An 18,443-nucleotide genomic window follows, 5' to 3' on the forward strand; every position below is an offset into this window, starting at 1 on the left:
GTAATCCCAGCACTCTGGGAGGCCGAGGCAGGCGGATCAACTGAGGTCAGGAGTTCGAGGCCAGCCTGGTCAACACGGTGAAACCCTCTATTAAAAACACAAAAAATTAGCTGTGCATGGTGGCGGGCGCCTGTATTTCCAGCTACTCAGGAGGCTGAGGGAGGAGAATCGCTTGAACTCAGGAGGCTAAGCCTGCAGTGTGCCGAGATCGCACCACTGCACTCCAGCCTGGGTGACAGAGTGAAACTCCATTTCAAAACAAAAACAAAAACAAAAATAAGGCTGGGTGCGGTGGCTCATATCTATAATCCCAGCACTTTGGGAGGCCAAGGCGGGCGGATCGCAAGGTCAGGAGTTCAAGACCAGCCTGGCCAATATGGTGAAACCCCATCTCTACCAAAAATACAAAAATATAAGCTGGGTGTGGTGGTGGGCGCCTACAATCACAACTACTCAAGAGGCTGAGGCAGGAGAATTGCTTGAACTGGAACTCAGGAGGCAGAGGTTGCAGTGAACCAAGATCACGCCACTGCATTCCACCCTGGGCTACAGAGAGAGACTCTGCCTCAAAAATAAATAAATAAATAAATATAAAAAAAGAAAACTAAAAATAAGGATGCTATTTAATAAGTTATTAAGTATCAAATGTTTCTGAATGTACTTAGGATTATGAAAAAAAGTTAAATTCATGGTTCCCACATGGTAGCTAACCATGACCACTGACATGAGAAACAACTGTTGTTGTCTTTCAGCAATAAGGACCACTAAGGTCCAATAAAGACCACCAAGGCCGGGCGCGGTGGCTCAAGCCTGTAATCCCAGCACTTTGGGAGGCCGAGACGGGCGGATCACGAGGTCAGGAGATCGAGACCATCCTGGCTAACACGGTGAAACCCCGTCTCTACTAAAAAATACAAAAAACTAGCCGGGCGAAGTGGCGGGCGCCTGTGGTCCCAGCTACTCGGGAGGCTGAGGCAGGAGAATGGCGTGAACCCGGGAGGCGGAGCTTGCAGTGAGCTAAGATCCGGCCACCGCACTCCAGCCTGGGCGACAGAGCCAGACTCAGTCTCAAAAAAAAAAAAAAAAAAAGACCACCAAGAAAAATCATCCATTAATTAAAATTCATCAACTTTACTGTTCCATCAAACATCTCAGCCTGATGAAACTTCGGCTCAATTTTAGGAGTAAGTTTAATTCTGTAAATCCTAATAAGACTTTTATCAGCCATATATTATACATCAGATACAATAATAGCCTTTTCATCTAGAACATACCTTTGCCAAAATATTAACTATAGCTAACTAATATATACATCCTAATGGAGCACCTCTAGTTTTTATGTGTCTATGTATGAGACATATTGCAGAAGCTACATATACTCAGAAACCTAGAATATCAGAGTAATCATATTATTTTCATATATGGAAATAGCATGTATAGACTATGTACTCCTAAGAGGACAAATATTCTGAGCAACTACAGTAATAACAAATCCACTTTCAACTATTTCTTATATTAATACTAATTAATATAATGAATCTGAAGTGGAGTCTCAGTAGAAGATACAGCTTGGATGTGTGTCCCCTCCTAATCTTATGTTGAAACGTGACCTCCAATATTGGAAGTGAGGCCTAGTGAGAGGTATTTGGGACATGGGGGCAGATCCCTTATGAATGATTTGGTGCCCTCCCCTCAGTAATGAGTGAATTCTCATTCTATTAGTTCATGCAAGAGCTGGTTGTTTAAAGGAACCTGGTACCTCCTTCTCTCTTTCTTGCTCCCTCTCTTGCCATGTGACATGCCTTGCTTCCCCTTCACCTTCTGCCATGAGTAAAAGCTTCCTCACCAGAAGCTGAGCAGATGCTGGTATCATTCTTGTAGAGCTTGTACAACCATGAGCCAAATAAACCTCTTTTATTTAAAAATTACCCAGTCACAGGTATTCCTTTATAGCAACACAAAATGGACAAACACAGTAGATAAGTCCATCTGTATATAATTCTTCACTTTTCCCTATTTTTACATGAAACATGATCAAACAGCCCTCAGGATTAACATCAAACATAAATAAAATTCCATTCCACCAGTACACGATCAAAAATCCCTTAATATTTCTTTTCCTAATTACACTACTACTGTATAAGGGAGCTATTACCACAGCTGAGCCTCACACCTTGCTATCTCTGCTGTCACATATGCTAGCAATATGGATGCCTGCTATCTATCTTGTTGAGATGTTTATTTTCAAAATCAAAGTCTCAAATGAGTATATCTGATTGGGCAGAACCTAGGTCACATGAATTCCTAGTCATAAAAAAAGCCAGAAAACATAGGTGTTTTGTTTTCTTTAATCTATCTTGAGAAAGTAGGCTTGACCTTTATCAAATGCAATTCTGACTTTTTACCCATTTAAAAACACTCAAGGATAATTCTAAACTCTTTAACTTGTTATGTAAGCATTGCCATAATTTCCCATCAACATGTTTTCCAGATTATTCTCCTAATCTATCTCCCATCTACTTCCTACCCCTCTCTTCCTTCCTATCTCCCTTCCTCTATCCTTCCCTCCCTCTCTCCTTCACACACACACACACCCACACCCTGTTGCTCCCAAACACATCATCATTACTGCCCTTGGTTCCCCTTGGTAATGATCTTCCCTCAGCTCAAATCATAGCTGTGCATAAAGTATTCCCCAACATCTTCCAGAGGAACCATTCACACTTGCCTCAAAATTACATTGTACACAGCACAGCACATGCTTTATACTATACGACATCCATTAGTCTATACATCTCCTTCCAGAATCTCCTATCCACGTTCCCCAGTCTGAGTTAGAAGTTGTTCTTGTGTGCTCCTGAAGCAACTTGAAATTAACTCTAGTTTTGTACTTATCACAATGTATAGTAACTGTCTGTTTCTTATACTAGCCTGTGAATTCCATTAAAGCTGGATGTGTGCTTATTCACCATTATATTCCATGTGCCTTGTACCATTAGGTGCTCAATATATATTTGTTGAATGGCAAGAAAAAAAATCAAAAATATATGTCCTAGTCTGCCTCACCCAGGAAAACGTTATGTACATGTTAGGCACACTATAAAAGCTTATGAAATATTTGGGTAAAAAGAAATTACAAGGATAAGTTTACAAGTTTGCCTTCAGACTTTCTAGTGAATGCAGAAAGCAGCAATTAGACTCACTACATTACTGAAAAAGCCCTTCTGCCAATACTATAGTCCTGCTACCATACTGGGATGAAATCGTGTGGATACTTGCCTATCTTCATCTATGGCCTTTATTTTCAGGAGCAGCACATGATCTCTTACAAAAATTCAATGCAGGTTTGTGAAACTTGGGAACGTGTCTTACCTCCGGTTTTACAAACCATTTGCCTGCATTCAGAGTCGACAGGAAATCCCAACGGAAGGTGGCAGGGTTCTTGAAGGCAGATTCTGGCTGAACTTCCCAGATATTGGTTGTTCTTCTCAGGTCAAAGTCATGCATGAGGAAAGGCACATGATCGTAACTGAGGCAGAGGTAGAAAAGAAGGGCAGGGGTAGACAGGCTGAATTTAGCTACCTTGGTAGACAGGCTCCCCAGAAAGTCCTTCAAGGTCACAGGTGTCACTAGGGCTCCTTACTCCCTCTCAAATCTTAGAAAAGGGCTACATATCAGTCACTTACACTTTGATGTCAATATTTTTTCTGCTTTAGGGATCAATCTTTCATGATATATAATCACATTAGTGGGTGAAAGAATAGCTTCTCTATTCAGGGGCTTTCTGGCATTAGGAAAACAGCAGGCACAATAGTGGCCTAAAAATAAAGTGAATGGAGGTAGGGATGATGCAAGGTCCTCAGGTTCCAGGACCATACTAAGCAGGCGTCCACACAGTTTTCCTGTATTATTCTGATCCTTTCCCAGCTAGACACTGCACTGAGTATTTCTTTTTGTTTGTTTGGTTTTTGTTTTTGTTTTTTGAGACAGTCTTGCTCTGTCACCCAGACTGGAGTGCAGTGGCACGATCTCGGCTCACCACAACCTCCGCCTCCTGGGTTCAAGTGATTCTCCTGCCTCAGCTTCCCAAGTAGCTGAGACTACAGGTGTGCACCACCACGCCTGGCTTATTTTTGTATTTTTTAGTAGAGACAGGATTTTGTCATGTTGGCCAGGCTGGTCTCAAACTCCTGGCCTCAAGTGATCTGCCCACCTCAGCCTCCCAAAGTGCTGGGATTACAGGCGTGAGCCTCTGTGCACAGCCCACACTGAGTATTTCTGGTCCTAGACTCTTCACATCAGACGGTATCATAAGGTAAGTTCCTTATTCTTCTATCTGCAATTTGCTTTGGAGAATCTCTGATTTTATGAAACTATCTCTCCCTTTCTCATTAAAATATCTATGAAGAGAACATCTATAATGAGGAAGATAAGGCTTGGAACTTACTCTCCTGCCATAAACAACTAGAAAACTGGACAAAATAAAGGAAATAACTATTTTCAGTTAACGGACAAAAGGATGCACAATATTACTACGATCTCTGAGAAAAGGCAAAAACAAAAAATGACATAAGCAATTCCATCACCCAGGTTTCTTTCCTGCAGGTGAATAGTGAATTCCAGTACAGGGTAGGGGAACCTAAAAGTGACCTAACTGTCTTGCTGAAATGAGAAGAAAGAGATTAGAGTAAGTGGGGAGCCAAGACAGCTAGAATTTGTGGGCTAGAGTCCCACAAAGGATAGAGTTATGCAAAAACAAAGGCACAGTTCCAAGAAAATATGCAAAAGTCCATAAGTATATGGCTAAATATCAATCTGTATGTGTACAGAGTAAAACTATGAAGCTTGGCAAGAACAACTTCTAAGAAAAGAAAATATTACCAGACAGTTCTAAGACAATCGGAGCTTGCACGGGGTATGAATCATTCAAGTTCCATCCAGCAAGAGAGGGGAGTCCTCAGTAATTACAAAGGCATTCTTTAGAGACTCCACAAAATCACACCTTAGAAAAGGGGACAATTGGCTGGGCGCAGTGGCTCATGCCTGTAATCCCAACACTGTGGCGGGCAGATCACAAGGTCAAGAGATCAAGACCATCCTGGTCAACATGGTGAAACCCCATCTCTACTAAAAACACAAAAATTAGCCAGGCGTGGTGGTACACGCCTGTAGTCCCAGCTACTTGAGAGGCTGAGGCAGGAGAATCGCTTGAACCTGGGAGGCGGAGGTTGTGGTTAGACAAGATCGCGCCATTGGACTCCAGCCTGGGCAACAAGAGTGAAATTCTGTCTCAGGAAAAAAAAAAAAAGGGCAGGGAGGGCGGTAATTTAGAACTAAAATGGCTTTAGAGCCACTTTAGATCCTCTAAAAAAGAGCTTAAAAACAAGCCTCCAAAGAAAAGACCAAACTAGTCTGGAAGTAACAACTATCTGCTAGAAAACGACCAACCTTAAAGGATACAAGATACAGCACCCAACAATGTAAAACTACAAGTCCAGCATGTAATCAAAACTTACTAGAGACATAAACAAGCAGGAAAATGTGACCATATGGAAGAGGAATTACTCAACAGGGACAAACTCAAAAGTGAGAGAGATGACAGAATTCATAGACAAGGGTGTTAAACAGTGTAGAACAAAATTATAAAGATGTAAACAAGGTATGTAAAGGAAGACATGAACATAATGAAGATATACATACAAGGTATAAAAAATGGAAATTTAGAGATAAAATATAATAACTGAAATGAAAATTTCACTGCATGAAATTTAAAACACATCAGATATTGCAGATCATGCAAAGAACAATGAATTTAAAGATGTAGCATTAGCCGGGTGCGGTGGCTCATGCCTGTAATCCCAGCACTTTGGGAGGCCAAGGCAGGTGGATCACCTGAGGTCGCGAGTTCAAGACCAGCCTGACCAACATGGAGAAACTCTGTCTCCACTAAAAATACAAACTTAGCTGGGGTGGTGGTGCATGCCTGTAATCCCAGCTACTCGGGAGGCTGAGGCAGGAGAATCGCTTGAACCCGGGAGGCAGAGGCTGCGGTGAGCCAAGACTGCACCATTGCACTCCAGACTGGGCAAAAAAAAAAAAAAAAAAGGGTGAAACTCTGTCTCAAAAAATAAATAAATAAATAAATAAATAAATAAATAAATAAATAAATAAAAATAGGCTGGGCGCGGTGGCTCAAGCCTGTAATCCCAGCACTTTGGGAGGCCGAGACGGGCGGATCACGAGGTCAGGGGATCAAGACCATCCTCACTAACACGGTGAAACCCCGTCTCTACTAAAAAAATACAAAAAACTAGCCGGGCGAGGTGGTGGGCGCCTGCAGTCCCAGCTACTCGGGAGGCTGAGGCGGGAGAATGGCATAAACCCGGGAGGTGGAGCTAGCAGTGAGCCGAGATTGCGCCACCGCACTCCAGCCTGGGTGACAGAGCGAGACGCCGTCTCAAAAAAAAAAATAAAAATAAAAAAATAAAATAAAGATGTAGCATTAGAATCTATCCAAATGGAAGCATAGAAAGAAGACTGGAACAAAAAAGAATGGGGCATCAGTGACCTGTAAGGTGTAAATGGAGTCCTAAAAAAGAAGGGAGGTGCAGAAAAAGACATTTCAAAAAGTAAAACTAAAAATTTTTTCAAAATTTGATGAAGATTTGAACTGAATGCTGAATTCTTTCCTGGCTAAAAGTCTCCAAACTAATGTCTTCAAATTCTCTTCCCATTTTTCTCACTTAGACTCAATGAAATTGCTACTATCTTTTTCCTGAAAGCATATCCAGGATGGTCTTGATCTCTTGACCTTGTGATACATAAACTACAGGCAAGAAAAATCTGTCAGATTGCCACTGCCTGCCTCCACATTAACTGAACATGCTTTGAGCCTAACATCCCTTTTTTTTTTTTTTTTTTAACAGAATCTTACTCTGTCACCCAGGCTAGAGTGTAGTGGTGCCATCTCAGTTCACTGCAACCTCCACCTCCTGGGTTCAAGTGATTCTCCTGCCTCAGCCTCCCGAGTAGCTGGGATTACAGGTGCCCACCACCACACCCGGCTAATTTTTGTATTTTTAGTAGAGATGGGTTTCACTATGTTGGCCAGGCTGGTCTCAAACTCCTGACCTCAGGTGATCTCCCTGCCTCGGCCTCCCAAAGTGCTGGGATTACAGGCTTGAGCCACCACGCCGGGCCAAATCTAACATCTGACACCTCAACTGACTGCCCTCCAGACTAAGGAAACTGGTTTATAGATTTCTCCAAACATTACATTTGTTTTTCTTCCATTTGAAAGCTCATTTGCAATACTAACTCCTGAAATGAGACACAGCTGTTTAATGGGACTGGGCTATTCCCAGAAATAGAAGACTAGTTTACGAGGATCCTTTGCCACTCAGCTATTAACTCAGTTTTCCCACCAACTCAGCTTTTAGTATGTGAAACCTCTAGGGAAGCTTCAGATGGGGATGTTGGAGCTCAGAAACCTACACCAAAAATGTGGTATGCTGACATGCTGAAATAAAGAAGGCTGTTAGGCATAATGGTTTAAGCTCTTTGGCCCAGGTAGTTCTGAATAATTAAATTGTATTAGATTTCCTTTTGGCAAAACAAGTGGGTATCTGTGCAATAGCTAATACCACTTGTTGTGAATAGAAAAAATTTCCAAATAAGCTAAATGGTTATGAGAAGTGTGTACCACAGATCCCCTTAAATGATCTCTTTAGCTGGCTTCCTAAGGTAATAGGAAATTGGTTTTAGTTCGCCTTACAAACTCTTATTATTGTCATCTTGTTCTTCTTTCTATTTACAACAGACAACAGGGACTAGTAACAAAAGAACTGACACTTCTGTCATGCAGAATCAGAACCCTATACCTGGCATTCAAGAACATTTACAGGCTACTACAAAGCAGTTTCATTACTCAAATCCTAATTATGGTCCCCCTGACCCCTGTCAGCAGGAATCAGCCAAAGCAGTTATGGCCCAATTCCTCCTTAATGATCACACTTCAGGATTGAGAGATAAAGAAGATAAGGGGATACTGAAGCCATCCTCACAGGGTTAACAAGAATTCTGGACAGAAACATAGCTATAATTAAGTACTAATCAGGCTTCACTTTGAAGCACTTCCTTGTAATGGAAAGTCATTTGACATTGACCATTCACATCCCCAATGTTTCTATAGATAGGATTTCTGACATTAGAATCACAAGGCTTTTGTTTAAGAATTGCTTAAGATGTTTTTCAGATCCCATACTCTGGTAAAACAGTTGATGTGAACCAGTTTGAAGACCCCCACAGAGGAACAGAATCAGCTTGAGAATATAGTTTCTTCATCTCCCTGTCCCTTGACTTCACCCTGTACTCTTTGACCAATCAACAATCTCCACACTCCAGCCAACCCTAAAACCATTAAAAACTCTAGCCCCAAACTCCTTAGGGAGATGGATTTGAGGTTTCCTCCTATTTCCTCATTTGGTGACTCTGTCACTAAACCTCTTTCTGCTGAAAAAAAAAAAAAAAAAAAAGTAGCTGGGGCCTGGGGTGGGCATATGTGGAGGGGAATACAGATAAGCATTCAGAAGATTTCTCATCAAAACATAAGACAGAAAACTATGAAATAACATATTTTTACATGCTTGAAGAAAACTACTGTCAACTTGGAATTTATATACAGCAAAAATATTCTTCAAAAATGAAGGGAAAATTAAAATATTTCATACAAACAAAGACACTAATTCATTTCCAGCATATCTTTACTGTAAAAAAGATTAAAATAATTATTAAACAAAAAGGAAATTGATACAATTTGAAACTTGGATCTACACAAAAGAATAAATAGTGCCAGAAATGATAAATACATGAGTAAATATAGAAACTTTTTCTCATTTTTTAAAAACAGAATTAACTGTTTAAAGCCAAAAGTAATAGCAGTGTATAATGAGGTTCATGATAGCACCAGGTCATACTATGAGAGACATGAAATGTTAATGTACTGATAAAAGACACTGTTAGTGTACTGACAAAATAGCTTTACATATAAATATATAATACTCAAAGGAAGAAATAACTTAAAGATCATATTGTAAACTCTAGCACAACCACTGGGGAAAAAAAAAGGTATAGCTAATAATCCAATAGTAGAGATAAAGTTCTAAAAAATGCTCCATTAGTCCAAAAGGAGGGAGAAAGGAGAAAACAAATAACAAAATGATAGTGCACTTGCCATGGGTCTAAAATTTAAAGGGGTGCCAAAAACTAATAAGATAAATACTATCTTGATACAATATTTTAAAAAACAAAACCAATGCAAAATTCCACTATAAACAAAATATTAAATTTTAAATGAAGATAAGATAGTATTACTGATTTTTCCTTTTGCCTCAGGTTCTCATATGGCTTGGCATGACACATCTTCATTAAAATTTTTGACATTTTGTTCATCATGAATGCTAAAGGGTAGGCAATACCAACGGAAACTAGTTATCACACACATACTTGTTACATGTGACATTTACATTTATTTCCCTTAAAAAGTTAGGTGGAGACCGCGTTAGCAGAGAGGGAGTAAGAGCAGTAGGCACAAACAAGTTTATTGGGATCTTTCAATCTCTCTAACTCAGCTTCCATGGACTTCCAGTGACTGTTGGCAAGATTTCTCCTACTGGTCCACATGAGGAGGTCAGCATTTCTTCAGGATCTGTGTTTCTGCAATCCCCAGAAAACTCAATTCAGTGTTCTCCAGAGAGGTGTATGGCTGGCTGGGCTTTTATGCTAAAAATTTTATTAGAGGACTGGGAATAATAGCAGCCAAAAATTTTGCATAGATTTTCTCAGAATCTCCCAAAGCTTTCTCTCAGCTGCAAATAACCTGTTTACATTACTTGCTCTTTGGGTTTAAAAAATATCTCTGCCTTTTCAAATGTTTCTCAAAATTATGTTCAAATGAAGGTTTCATATAAACCTGTTTCACATTTAAGGGTAACATAGCTGCAATTTTATAAAGTGGGATGAGCACTATCAAATTCACTTTGGGGTGAACTTGGGGTAGGGATCAGACATCCTTTACAACTATTTTATCACATATCTCAAAAATTGCAACATTAAAGGCAAGAAGGGAAGGAGGAGCCAGCAAAAGAAGTCACATAGGAAACAGCCAGGTAGGAAGAAAATCAGGAGAGTATGGTATTCTAATAGCCAAATGAAGAAAGTTTCAAAAATGAAGGACTACTCAAATGCTGAGAGGTTAAGATGAAAACTGAAAATTTACTATGATGTTTAGGAAGTCTGAGGTCCCTGATAACTTAGTAAGAGCTCTGAGAAGTGGTGTAGAAGAAGCCTGATTGGGATAGGCTCAAAAAGGATTAAAAGTTATCCAAAACAAAGGGGAGGATTGAGAGAAGGCAAAGAAAGGCAATGTTGGGGTTCAAGACACTCACCCTAAAATATGACTGCAGGAGACCAGAATATGACACCCCAATATATACCTCTTTGGCATATTGATTATTTTGAGCTGGTTATTTTGAGAAACTGCAGACACAGGAGAAGCTCTGAAAAGTTGCCCTTTTGTAAAGGAAATTTGTATTTATAAAGGAAATATTCATTAGTAAAAGGATCTGTACCAGTAAGAGAGCTGCTCTGAAATCATTTTATAATCAAGAGACTTACATCTGTATAATAAAACAACCTTTATTCACCACACATTTTCTTCCCTCTTCCCACAATTTGTCACTGCCCCCATACAAGCCCTTCTTCCTTTCTATAGCTCAAGAAACTATACAAGCCTCAATCATCTGGCCTTTTCCTTAAATCTCAAATTTCTGTGGGACTCCCATGTGTACATATGTAATTAAAATTATTTTTCTCCTGTTAATCTGTCTTACATAAATTTAATTTGTAGACCAGCCAAAGAACCCCGAAGGGTGAGACTAACAAAAATGTTTGATCCTCTACAACAGTACAGATCACTTTTTGGAGGAATGTTGCTTAAAAGAAAGTGAAGACATGGGGCATAAACTGGAGCAGGATATAGGGCCTAGTAAAGTTTTAAGATGTCAGAATGGATCTTCGGATTTTAGAATCATTTTGTCTATATCTTTTTTTTAAGAAGGCTGACGAGATTCTTTTCTTTACATTCTATTTTGAGAGGATTGTAGATTCACATGTGTTTGTAAGAAATAATACAGAGAGATCCTATACACCCTTAACCCATTTCCCCCAATAGTAACATCTTGCATAACTATACTATACTATCACAACAAGGAAACTGACATTGATAAAATCTATGACCTCATTCAGATTTCATTCATTTTACATGAACTTATTTGTATATTTAGTTCTATGTTAATTTTATCACACATGAAGACATATCACCACCACCACAGTAAAGATACAGAATGGTAAATATACAAGAAGAGTTTTGTGTTACCTTTTAAAGGGGGAGCCACCTCTCTCCCTCCTTCACCCCTGGAAACCACTGATTTTTCTCCATCACTCTAAGGTCGTCATCTGAATGTGATATTCAAATGGAATCATACAGTATATAACCTTTTGAGAATGGCTTTATTCACTCAACGTAATTCCCATGAGGTCCATCCAAACAGCAGCATGTTTCAATAGTTCATTCATTTTTACTGCTGGGTAATATTTCACAGTATGGATGAACACAGTTTAATCATTAAACCTCTTAAAGGACATTTGGGTTGTTTCTAGATTTGGGCTATTACAAATAAAACAGCCATGAAAATTAATGTAAAGTTTTTTTCTATATGAACATTAAGTCTTCTTTTCTCTGGAATAAATGCCCAGGAGTGCAATTTCTGGGGTGTATGGTAAGTATATATAGTAATGTGCCACATAATGACATTTCAGTCAACAACGGACCCCATATATGACAGTGGCCCCATAAGATTATAATGGAGCTGAAAATTTCCTATCACCTAGTGACTCTGTAGCCATAATATTGTAGCACAATACCTTACTTGTATGTTTATGGTGATACTTATGTAAACCAACCTGTATAGCCAATCACATAAAAGTATAGCACATACAACTACAGACAGTACATAATACCTGATGATGACAATAAACAATTGTTACTGGTTTATATATTTACTACACTACACTTTTTTTAAATTTAGAGTATATACATTCTATTATATATAAAAAAATTAAATGTTAAACAGCCTCAGGCAGTCCTTCAGGAGGTATTTGAGAAAGCATTGTTTCCATAGGAGATGACTGCTCCATGCATGTTATCATCCCTGCAGACACTGCAGTGGGAGAAGATGTGAAGGTGGAAGACAGTGATATTAATGATCCCGACCCTGTGTAAGCCTAGGCTAATGTGTGTGCTTTTGTCTTCATTTCTAACAAAAAAGTTAAAAAAAAAATTAAAATGGAAAACAGCTTAGAGAATAAGGTTATAAAGAAAAAACGTTTTTTGTACAGCTGTACAATGCGTTTGTGCTTACACTAAGTGTTATCACAAAAGAGTAAAAAAGTTACAATAAACTGGGGTTATTATTGAAATTTTTTTATGAATTTAGTGCAGTCTAAGTGTACAGTGTTTATAGTCTTCAGTGGTACACATAATGTCCTAGGCCTTCATATTCACTCATCACTCACTCACTGACTCACCCAGAGCAACTTCCAGTCCTGCAGGCTCCATTCATGGTAATTGCCCTATACAGGTGTACAATGTTTTATCTTTTATATTGTTATTTTTACCATACTTTTTCTATGTTTGGATATGTTTAGATACACAAATACCTGCCATTGTTCTACAATTGCCTACAATATTCAGTACAGTAACATGCTGTACAGGTTTGCAGCCGAAGAGTAACAGGTCATACCATACAGCCCAGGTGTGCAGTAGGCTATGCCATCTAGGTTTGTATAAGTTCACTCTATGATGTTCACACAATGACAAAATTGCCTAACAACGCATTTCTTAGAACATATCCTCATAATTAAGTGAGATAGGACTGCATTTAGTTTTATAAATAACTGCCAAACTTACTTGGAGTGGCTATACAATTTTATGTTTCCACCAGGAACATATGAGTGATTCAGTTTGTCTGCTAGCATTTACTGTTCTGGCTATTTTTTAATTTAGCCATTCCGATAGGTGAATAGTGTTAGTTTTAATATGCATTTTCCTAAAGGCTAATGCAGTTGAACATCTTCTCAATACTTATTTGCTATCTGTATATTCTCTTCAGTGACATATCTACACATGTATTTCACCCATTTTCTAATTGGATTGTTTGGTTTGTTTTTGTTTTCATTTTACTGCTGAGTTTTGGAAATTTATATATCCTAGACACAAGTCTTTTGCCAGATATATGTTTTACAAATATTGTCTCCCAGTCTGACACTGGTCTTTTCATTCTTCTCATATGGTCTTGGACACAGCAAAAGCTTCTCAGAATGAATTCCCTGGAATTTTCTCCTTCCCCCATCTCTGCTTGGTTCGAGGCTCAACCCAAACACAACTTTGAACATAAAGATTTTTTTTCTTTTTTTTTTCCACACAATAGGAAGTGACCTTTTCCTCCACTGAAGTTCCATTACACTTATTTTTCTCTGGATGGCTCTTGTCACAAATGGCCTTATTCTGTAGTTATCTGTAAACATTCCATGTCTCCTTCACTAGCTGGAACATCTTTTAGGTATGACTATATCTTACTCATTTGCATTTCCCAAGCACTCATAAGAAGGCCTGGAATATAGCAAATGCTCAGGGAATGTTAAATAAATTGCTAAGGTAGTACATAGAGTGAAGTGGTAAGCACAGTTGCAATGGTACCATATTTGAATCATGTGTGAAGACTATTATCGAGTGTGTCTGATTTGTAACCCTGTCACTGAAAACATGGAGGTGCAGAGGTGTGGTTTGTGAGATGTGGTTCATCTGTGTAGTACCTGCATATATGCCATATGAACACAGGAACAACTCCCTAGGGCTTGCTGTCTCTACACCTCAGGCCAGGCTGGTTCTCTTGCATGGCAATGAACTTATCCCCTCCTCCCCCCACCCCAGCTCCCTGCTTTCTTACCTTAAGTGTACGTCAGTCTCCAATCCATGGGCTCCATGTTCAACAGCTTTCTCAAAGGACATCATGGTATTCTCAGGCCCCAACTGTAGAAGAAAAGGACATCAGGCCCTAAGCCTTAGAGTCTCTTCTCCCAGCATTCCTTTTAATGGTAGGGGTAGGACCCAGTACGATTTTGGGTAGAAGAGTCTGGTTCCCTCAGATCTCCTTTCAAAACCTGTATACCCTCTATCCAAGCTGATTCTGGGACTCTGCTCATCTGAGGCAATGTCACTGGGCACAGTAAAGAGAAATGGACTGGGAGTTAGGTGGCCTGGATTCAAGTCCAACCTCCACAATGAACTCTTTATTCTTGCCATCTTAATGCAATCACTTTTTCTCTCCAGGGGCTCCTATGCTTCTCAGTTTTCTTCTCTTGACCACATATCCCATACATACTTATTTTCATCCATGTTCTTCATGCTCAGACCTACCATGGGTGCACCTCTATGTCCAAAGAGGGTTGGCTTGGGCCCCAAATTCTCCTTCTCCTGAATGCAGGGAGAATAAATCCCTAGTGGCATCAAACAGAGACTTAAAAGGATAAGAAGAAAGGGTAATCCAACAGCCACTTGTAGACCTGAAAAATTTGGAAGGAAGGGGAAGCAGGGGAAAAAAGATAAAGAGGGCTGGAAAATCATCCCAAGCAAAGCAGCAGTCTGAGTAAACCCACAGTCCGTGGGTTTCATTGACTGTGTACTGGCTAATTTACTTCCTATTTCTGTGACATTTCCACTTACTTCCAGGGATTTGGATATAAAAGTATAGAACTGTACAATTATAGGGCATTATTATTAATGCTACTACTGGAACTGGAAATTTACAGAGGACTCAATTGTACAGGGTTCAGATGGGGAAGGAAAGGAAGGACAAGCGATGTTAAGGAGCAGCTTCTCAGGAGGATGAGGAGCTTGGCTGATTCTAAGAAAGCCCCAGAGACTGTAAAGATCATCCCAAAACATCTGTATATTTAAGGCAGTACAGCATAGTGGAAAGGGCACTAATTGGCAGAAATCTGGGTTTAAAGCCAAGTTCTGCCACTTCCTGATTGTGTGACTAAGGACAACTTACTTAATCTCTCTGAATCTTCATTTTCTTCTGTAAAATGGGGCTGTCCTGCTGCTTATATCAACCTTACAGAGTTGTTATGACAGTGTTGACTCATAACACTCTATAAATATTTGCTTCCCTCTTTCCCTCCCTCCCTCTTTCCCTCATCTCTCTCGTGCATACACATTCACATACAGAGCCTGTACACAATGCCTGCGATAACCAGCCATTCCCCAAGACTTACTATTTTAGACCTCTGAGAATTTTACCCATTTGTACATTTTCAAGTTGCCACCTATGCTTCAGTGACTTTCAAATCTCAGTCTCCAGCTCTAACCTCTTAGCCTTGCGATTACATTACATTTCTTGAGCCTTTTTTTCTCAGAATGTGTCATCCTGTATCTTCTCATTCTAACTAAAATTTAGAAAGTGAAAAAGAAAAGAGCTGATTATTGTCCCCTTTAAGCCCTTTCCCCAGAAATACTTCCTAAAATTTACCCTCCACACACAAGCATACATATATAAACACACAATGGCAGCACTATCTATGCAGTCTTTCTCTTGCCTGCATACCCCCACAGGTCAGAAAGGGTAATTTTCCCCTTATTTAAAAAAGAGTAAAAATGAAACCCAGAGAGAAGAATGTCCTATTGGTTTATCCGTAGAGTGGTGAAAGACAATTCCATTCTCCAAACAGTTTAGTATACAGATCCAGTTCTTTTGATTCCATTACACTGGGGCAAAGAATGAAGAGGAAACCAGTGACAGAGACAGACATTTGCTGTAAGATGACTTACAGACTTCTGCTGTAAGTCCTCAGGTATGACATGATCTCACAGGGGACTGCTCTGAGTTACTTGAATGTAAGCAGAAATCTCTGGACCTAGTATGAGTTGAAACTACTAATATTTGCCAGGTGCAGTGGCTCACGCCTGTAATCCCAGCACTTTGGGAGGCCGACGTGGGCGGATCATGAGGTCAAGAGATTGAGACCATCCTGGCCAACATGGTGAAACCCCGTCTCTACTAAAAATACAACCAGGAGTGGTGGTGCACACCTGTAATCCCAACTACTTGGGAGGCTGAGGCAGGAGAATCTCTTGAACCCGGGAGGTGGAGGTTGTAGTGAGCCAAGATTGTGCCACTGCACTCCAGCATAGCGACAGAGCAAGACTCTGTCTCAAAAAAAAAAAAAAAAAGAAAGAAAGAAAGAAAAAAAATAAAAACTACTAATATTTGAAAATAAATGGAAAGAACTGTGACTTGTACCAGCACTTTGCTCAAGTAAAATTAAAACAGCCTCTACTGCGTCACCTGCCATCCATCTTCAGAGAGTCAATGTATAACAATGTAAAGATCTTATTTTTCAAAAAAAAAAAGAATCCCTCTTTAGAAGTTCTGTTTGGCCACAGAAATACTATGACAGGCCATTGGCCACTGTGACAGGGTAGTGAGTGAGAGTACAGGAGTGTGCCTGAGTAGCAAGCTAAATGAATTGCAACAAGGCATAGGGGCGGCTAGTTCCCAAGCTTCTGTTTTCCTAAGTGGAGTATGCAAGCTAAAGCCAGAGCTGAAGAAATAGGCAGGGTTCTGCCCTATGTGACATACCTTCTCTTTCCAAACGTGCCACGTAGATGGCCACAGGCCAGAAAAGGATAACCATCACAGTTATGCTGACCAGGTGCACATAGGGAGCAAAGATCTGTGAGAAAGCCAAAAGTCAGGCAGGATACATCTAGACAGCTAGTGCTGGAGCTATAGGATGATTCTTACCTGCAGAGACAGCCCAGCTACCAGCCATCTTTCTTTCCAGAATTTGCATATAATGAACATTAAAATGACACACGGAAGAATCACTAGCAGAATCAGGATCTAGGGAAACAGGAAAAAAAATCTCCTGACCTGAAGCACTAGGCTTGGATCAGAACTGTCCTTAGGAATTGTATCTGTGTCTTCACAATGTCAGGGACCTTATCTGCTTTCTCATTCTTTTAATCTCACCAGCCTGCAAATCCCCAGTATTAGATGGAACCAATCATTCACCTTCTTTGCTTCTAATCTTTGCTGTACAGCATGACTAGAAAAAATTACACAGCTAATTTACCATTACTAATTTACTATCTCCAGCCTCAGCTGGGTCCTAACATTGCTTGGTATCTCTTACTCAGATTCAACAGTTGCCATTAAAGTCTTCGCTATTTCATTAGACTTCAATTGTATACTCAATACAATTATAAGTAAATAATACTCTGTCATTGCCTTTTCGATGTCTGTTTTCCCCAACAGACTATAAGCTTCATGAAGTCAAGGATAATATTGGTATTGCTTATGATTACATCCTCAGTGTCCTGCAGAATGTCTGGCACATAGTAAGCGTCCAATAAGTATTTGTTAAACAGATGAAAAAATCTGCCTGCCAGAACACTGTATACTTCATAGAGAAAAAACGTTGAGACCAAGACCTAACTTTCCTAACTTCCTCCCTTTCAAATGTATAGTTTTCCTACATCTGTGCTGCCCTCTAGACAGTATTTAGCTCTCTCCTTTCCATAATCTCTACATCTAAAATAATTAAATCCATAATTAAGTCTCTCACAAAACAACCCTTTGCTGACGTCAATGATAAATTCTACCAAACATTTAAGGAAGAAATATTTCCAATCTTTAACAAACTCTTTCAGATAATAGAAAAAGAGAGAATACTTTATGAGTGCAACAAAACATTAGACCTAAATTTAACAAGGACGTTATTAAAAGAACAGAAAACACATACATAGATGAAAAAATTTTAAACAACCTATTAGGAAAAACTAAATGCATCACAACACAAAAGTTGAATTGCCAGACTCATAAGAATCGCAGATCTTACCCAACACCAAACTTCACTATGGATTTAAAGGATACAGGCAATCACAGGGAACAGATAAAAGACTTTCCAGTGGTTGGCTGGGAGCGGCGGCTCACACCTATGATCCCAGCCCTTTGGGAGGCTGAGGCGGGTGGATTACCTGAGGCCAGCAGTTCGAGATAAGCATGGCCAATACGGTAAAACCCCATCTCTACCAAAAAATACAAAAATTAGCCAGGTGTGGTTGCGCACAACTGTAGTTCCAGCTACTTGGGAGGCTGAGGTGGGAGAATCACTTGAACCCGGAAGGCAGAGGTTGCAGTGAGCTGAGATCGCGCCACTCTGCACTCCAGCCTGGGCAACAGAGTGAGACTCTGCCAAAAGAAAAAAAAAAGAAAAGAAAAAGCCGGGGCGCGGTGGCTTATGCCTGTAATCCCAGCACT

General features: G+C 39.8%; 1 protein-coding gene across 1 annotated transcript in view; it reads right to left on the reverse strand.

Moving 5' to 3' along the window:
• GDPD4 (glycerophosphodiester phosphodiesterase domain containing 4) overlaps positions 1–18,443 on the reverse strand; it is an 84,532-nt gene that overhangs the window by 37,266 nt on the left and 28,823 nt on the right. Inside the window, exons 6-11 of the mRNA XM_025357592.1 lie at positions 16,926–17,024; positions 16,761–16,854; positions 15,490–15,567; positions 14,537–14,682; positions 14,067–14,149; positions 3,373–3,529 (exon numbers count right to left, since the gene is read on the reverse strand). Coding sequence (XP_025213377.1) covers positions 3,373–3,529; positions 14,067–14,149; positions 14,537–14,682; positions 15,490–15,567; positions 16,761–16,854; positions 16,926–17,024 — 657 coding nt within the window. The remainder of the gene's footprint in view (positions 1–3,372; positions 3,530–14,066; positions 14,150–14,536; positions 14,683–15,489; positions 15,568–16,760; positions 16,855–16,925; positions 17,025–18,443) is intronic.

Source organism: Theropithecus gelada, chromosome 14 (assembly GCF_003255815.1).
Source record: "Theropithecus gelada isolate Dixy chromosome 14, Tgel_1.0, whole genome shotgun sequence".
In the NCBI taxonomy this organism is placed as follows: Eukaryota; Metazoa; Chordata; class Mammalia; order Primates; family Cercopithecidae; genus Theropithecus; species Theropithecus gelada.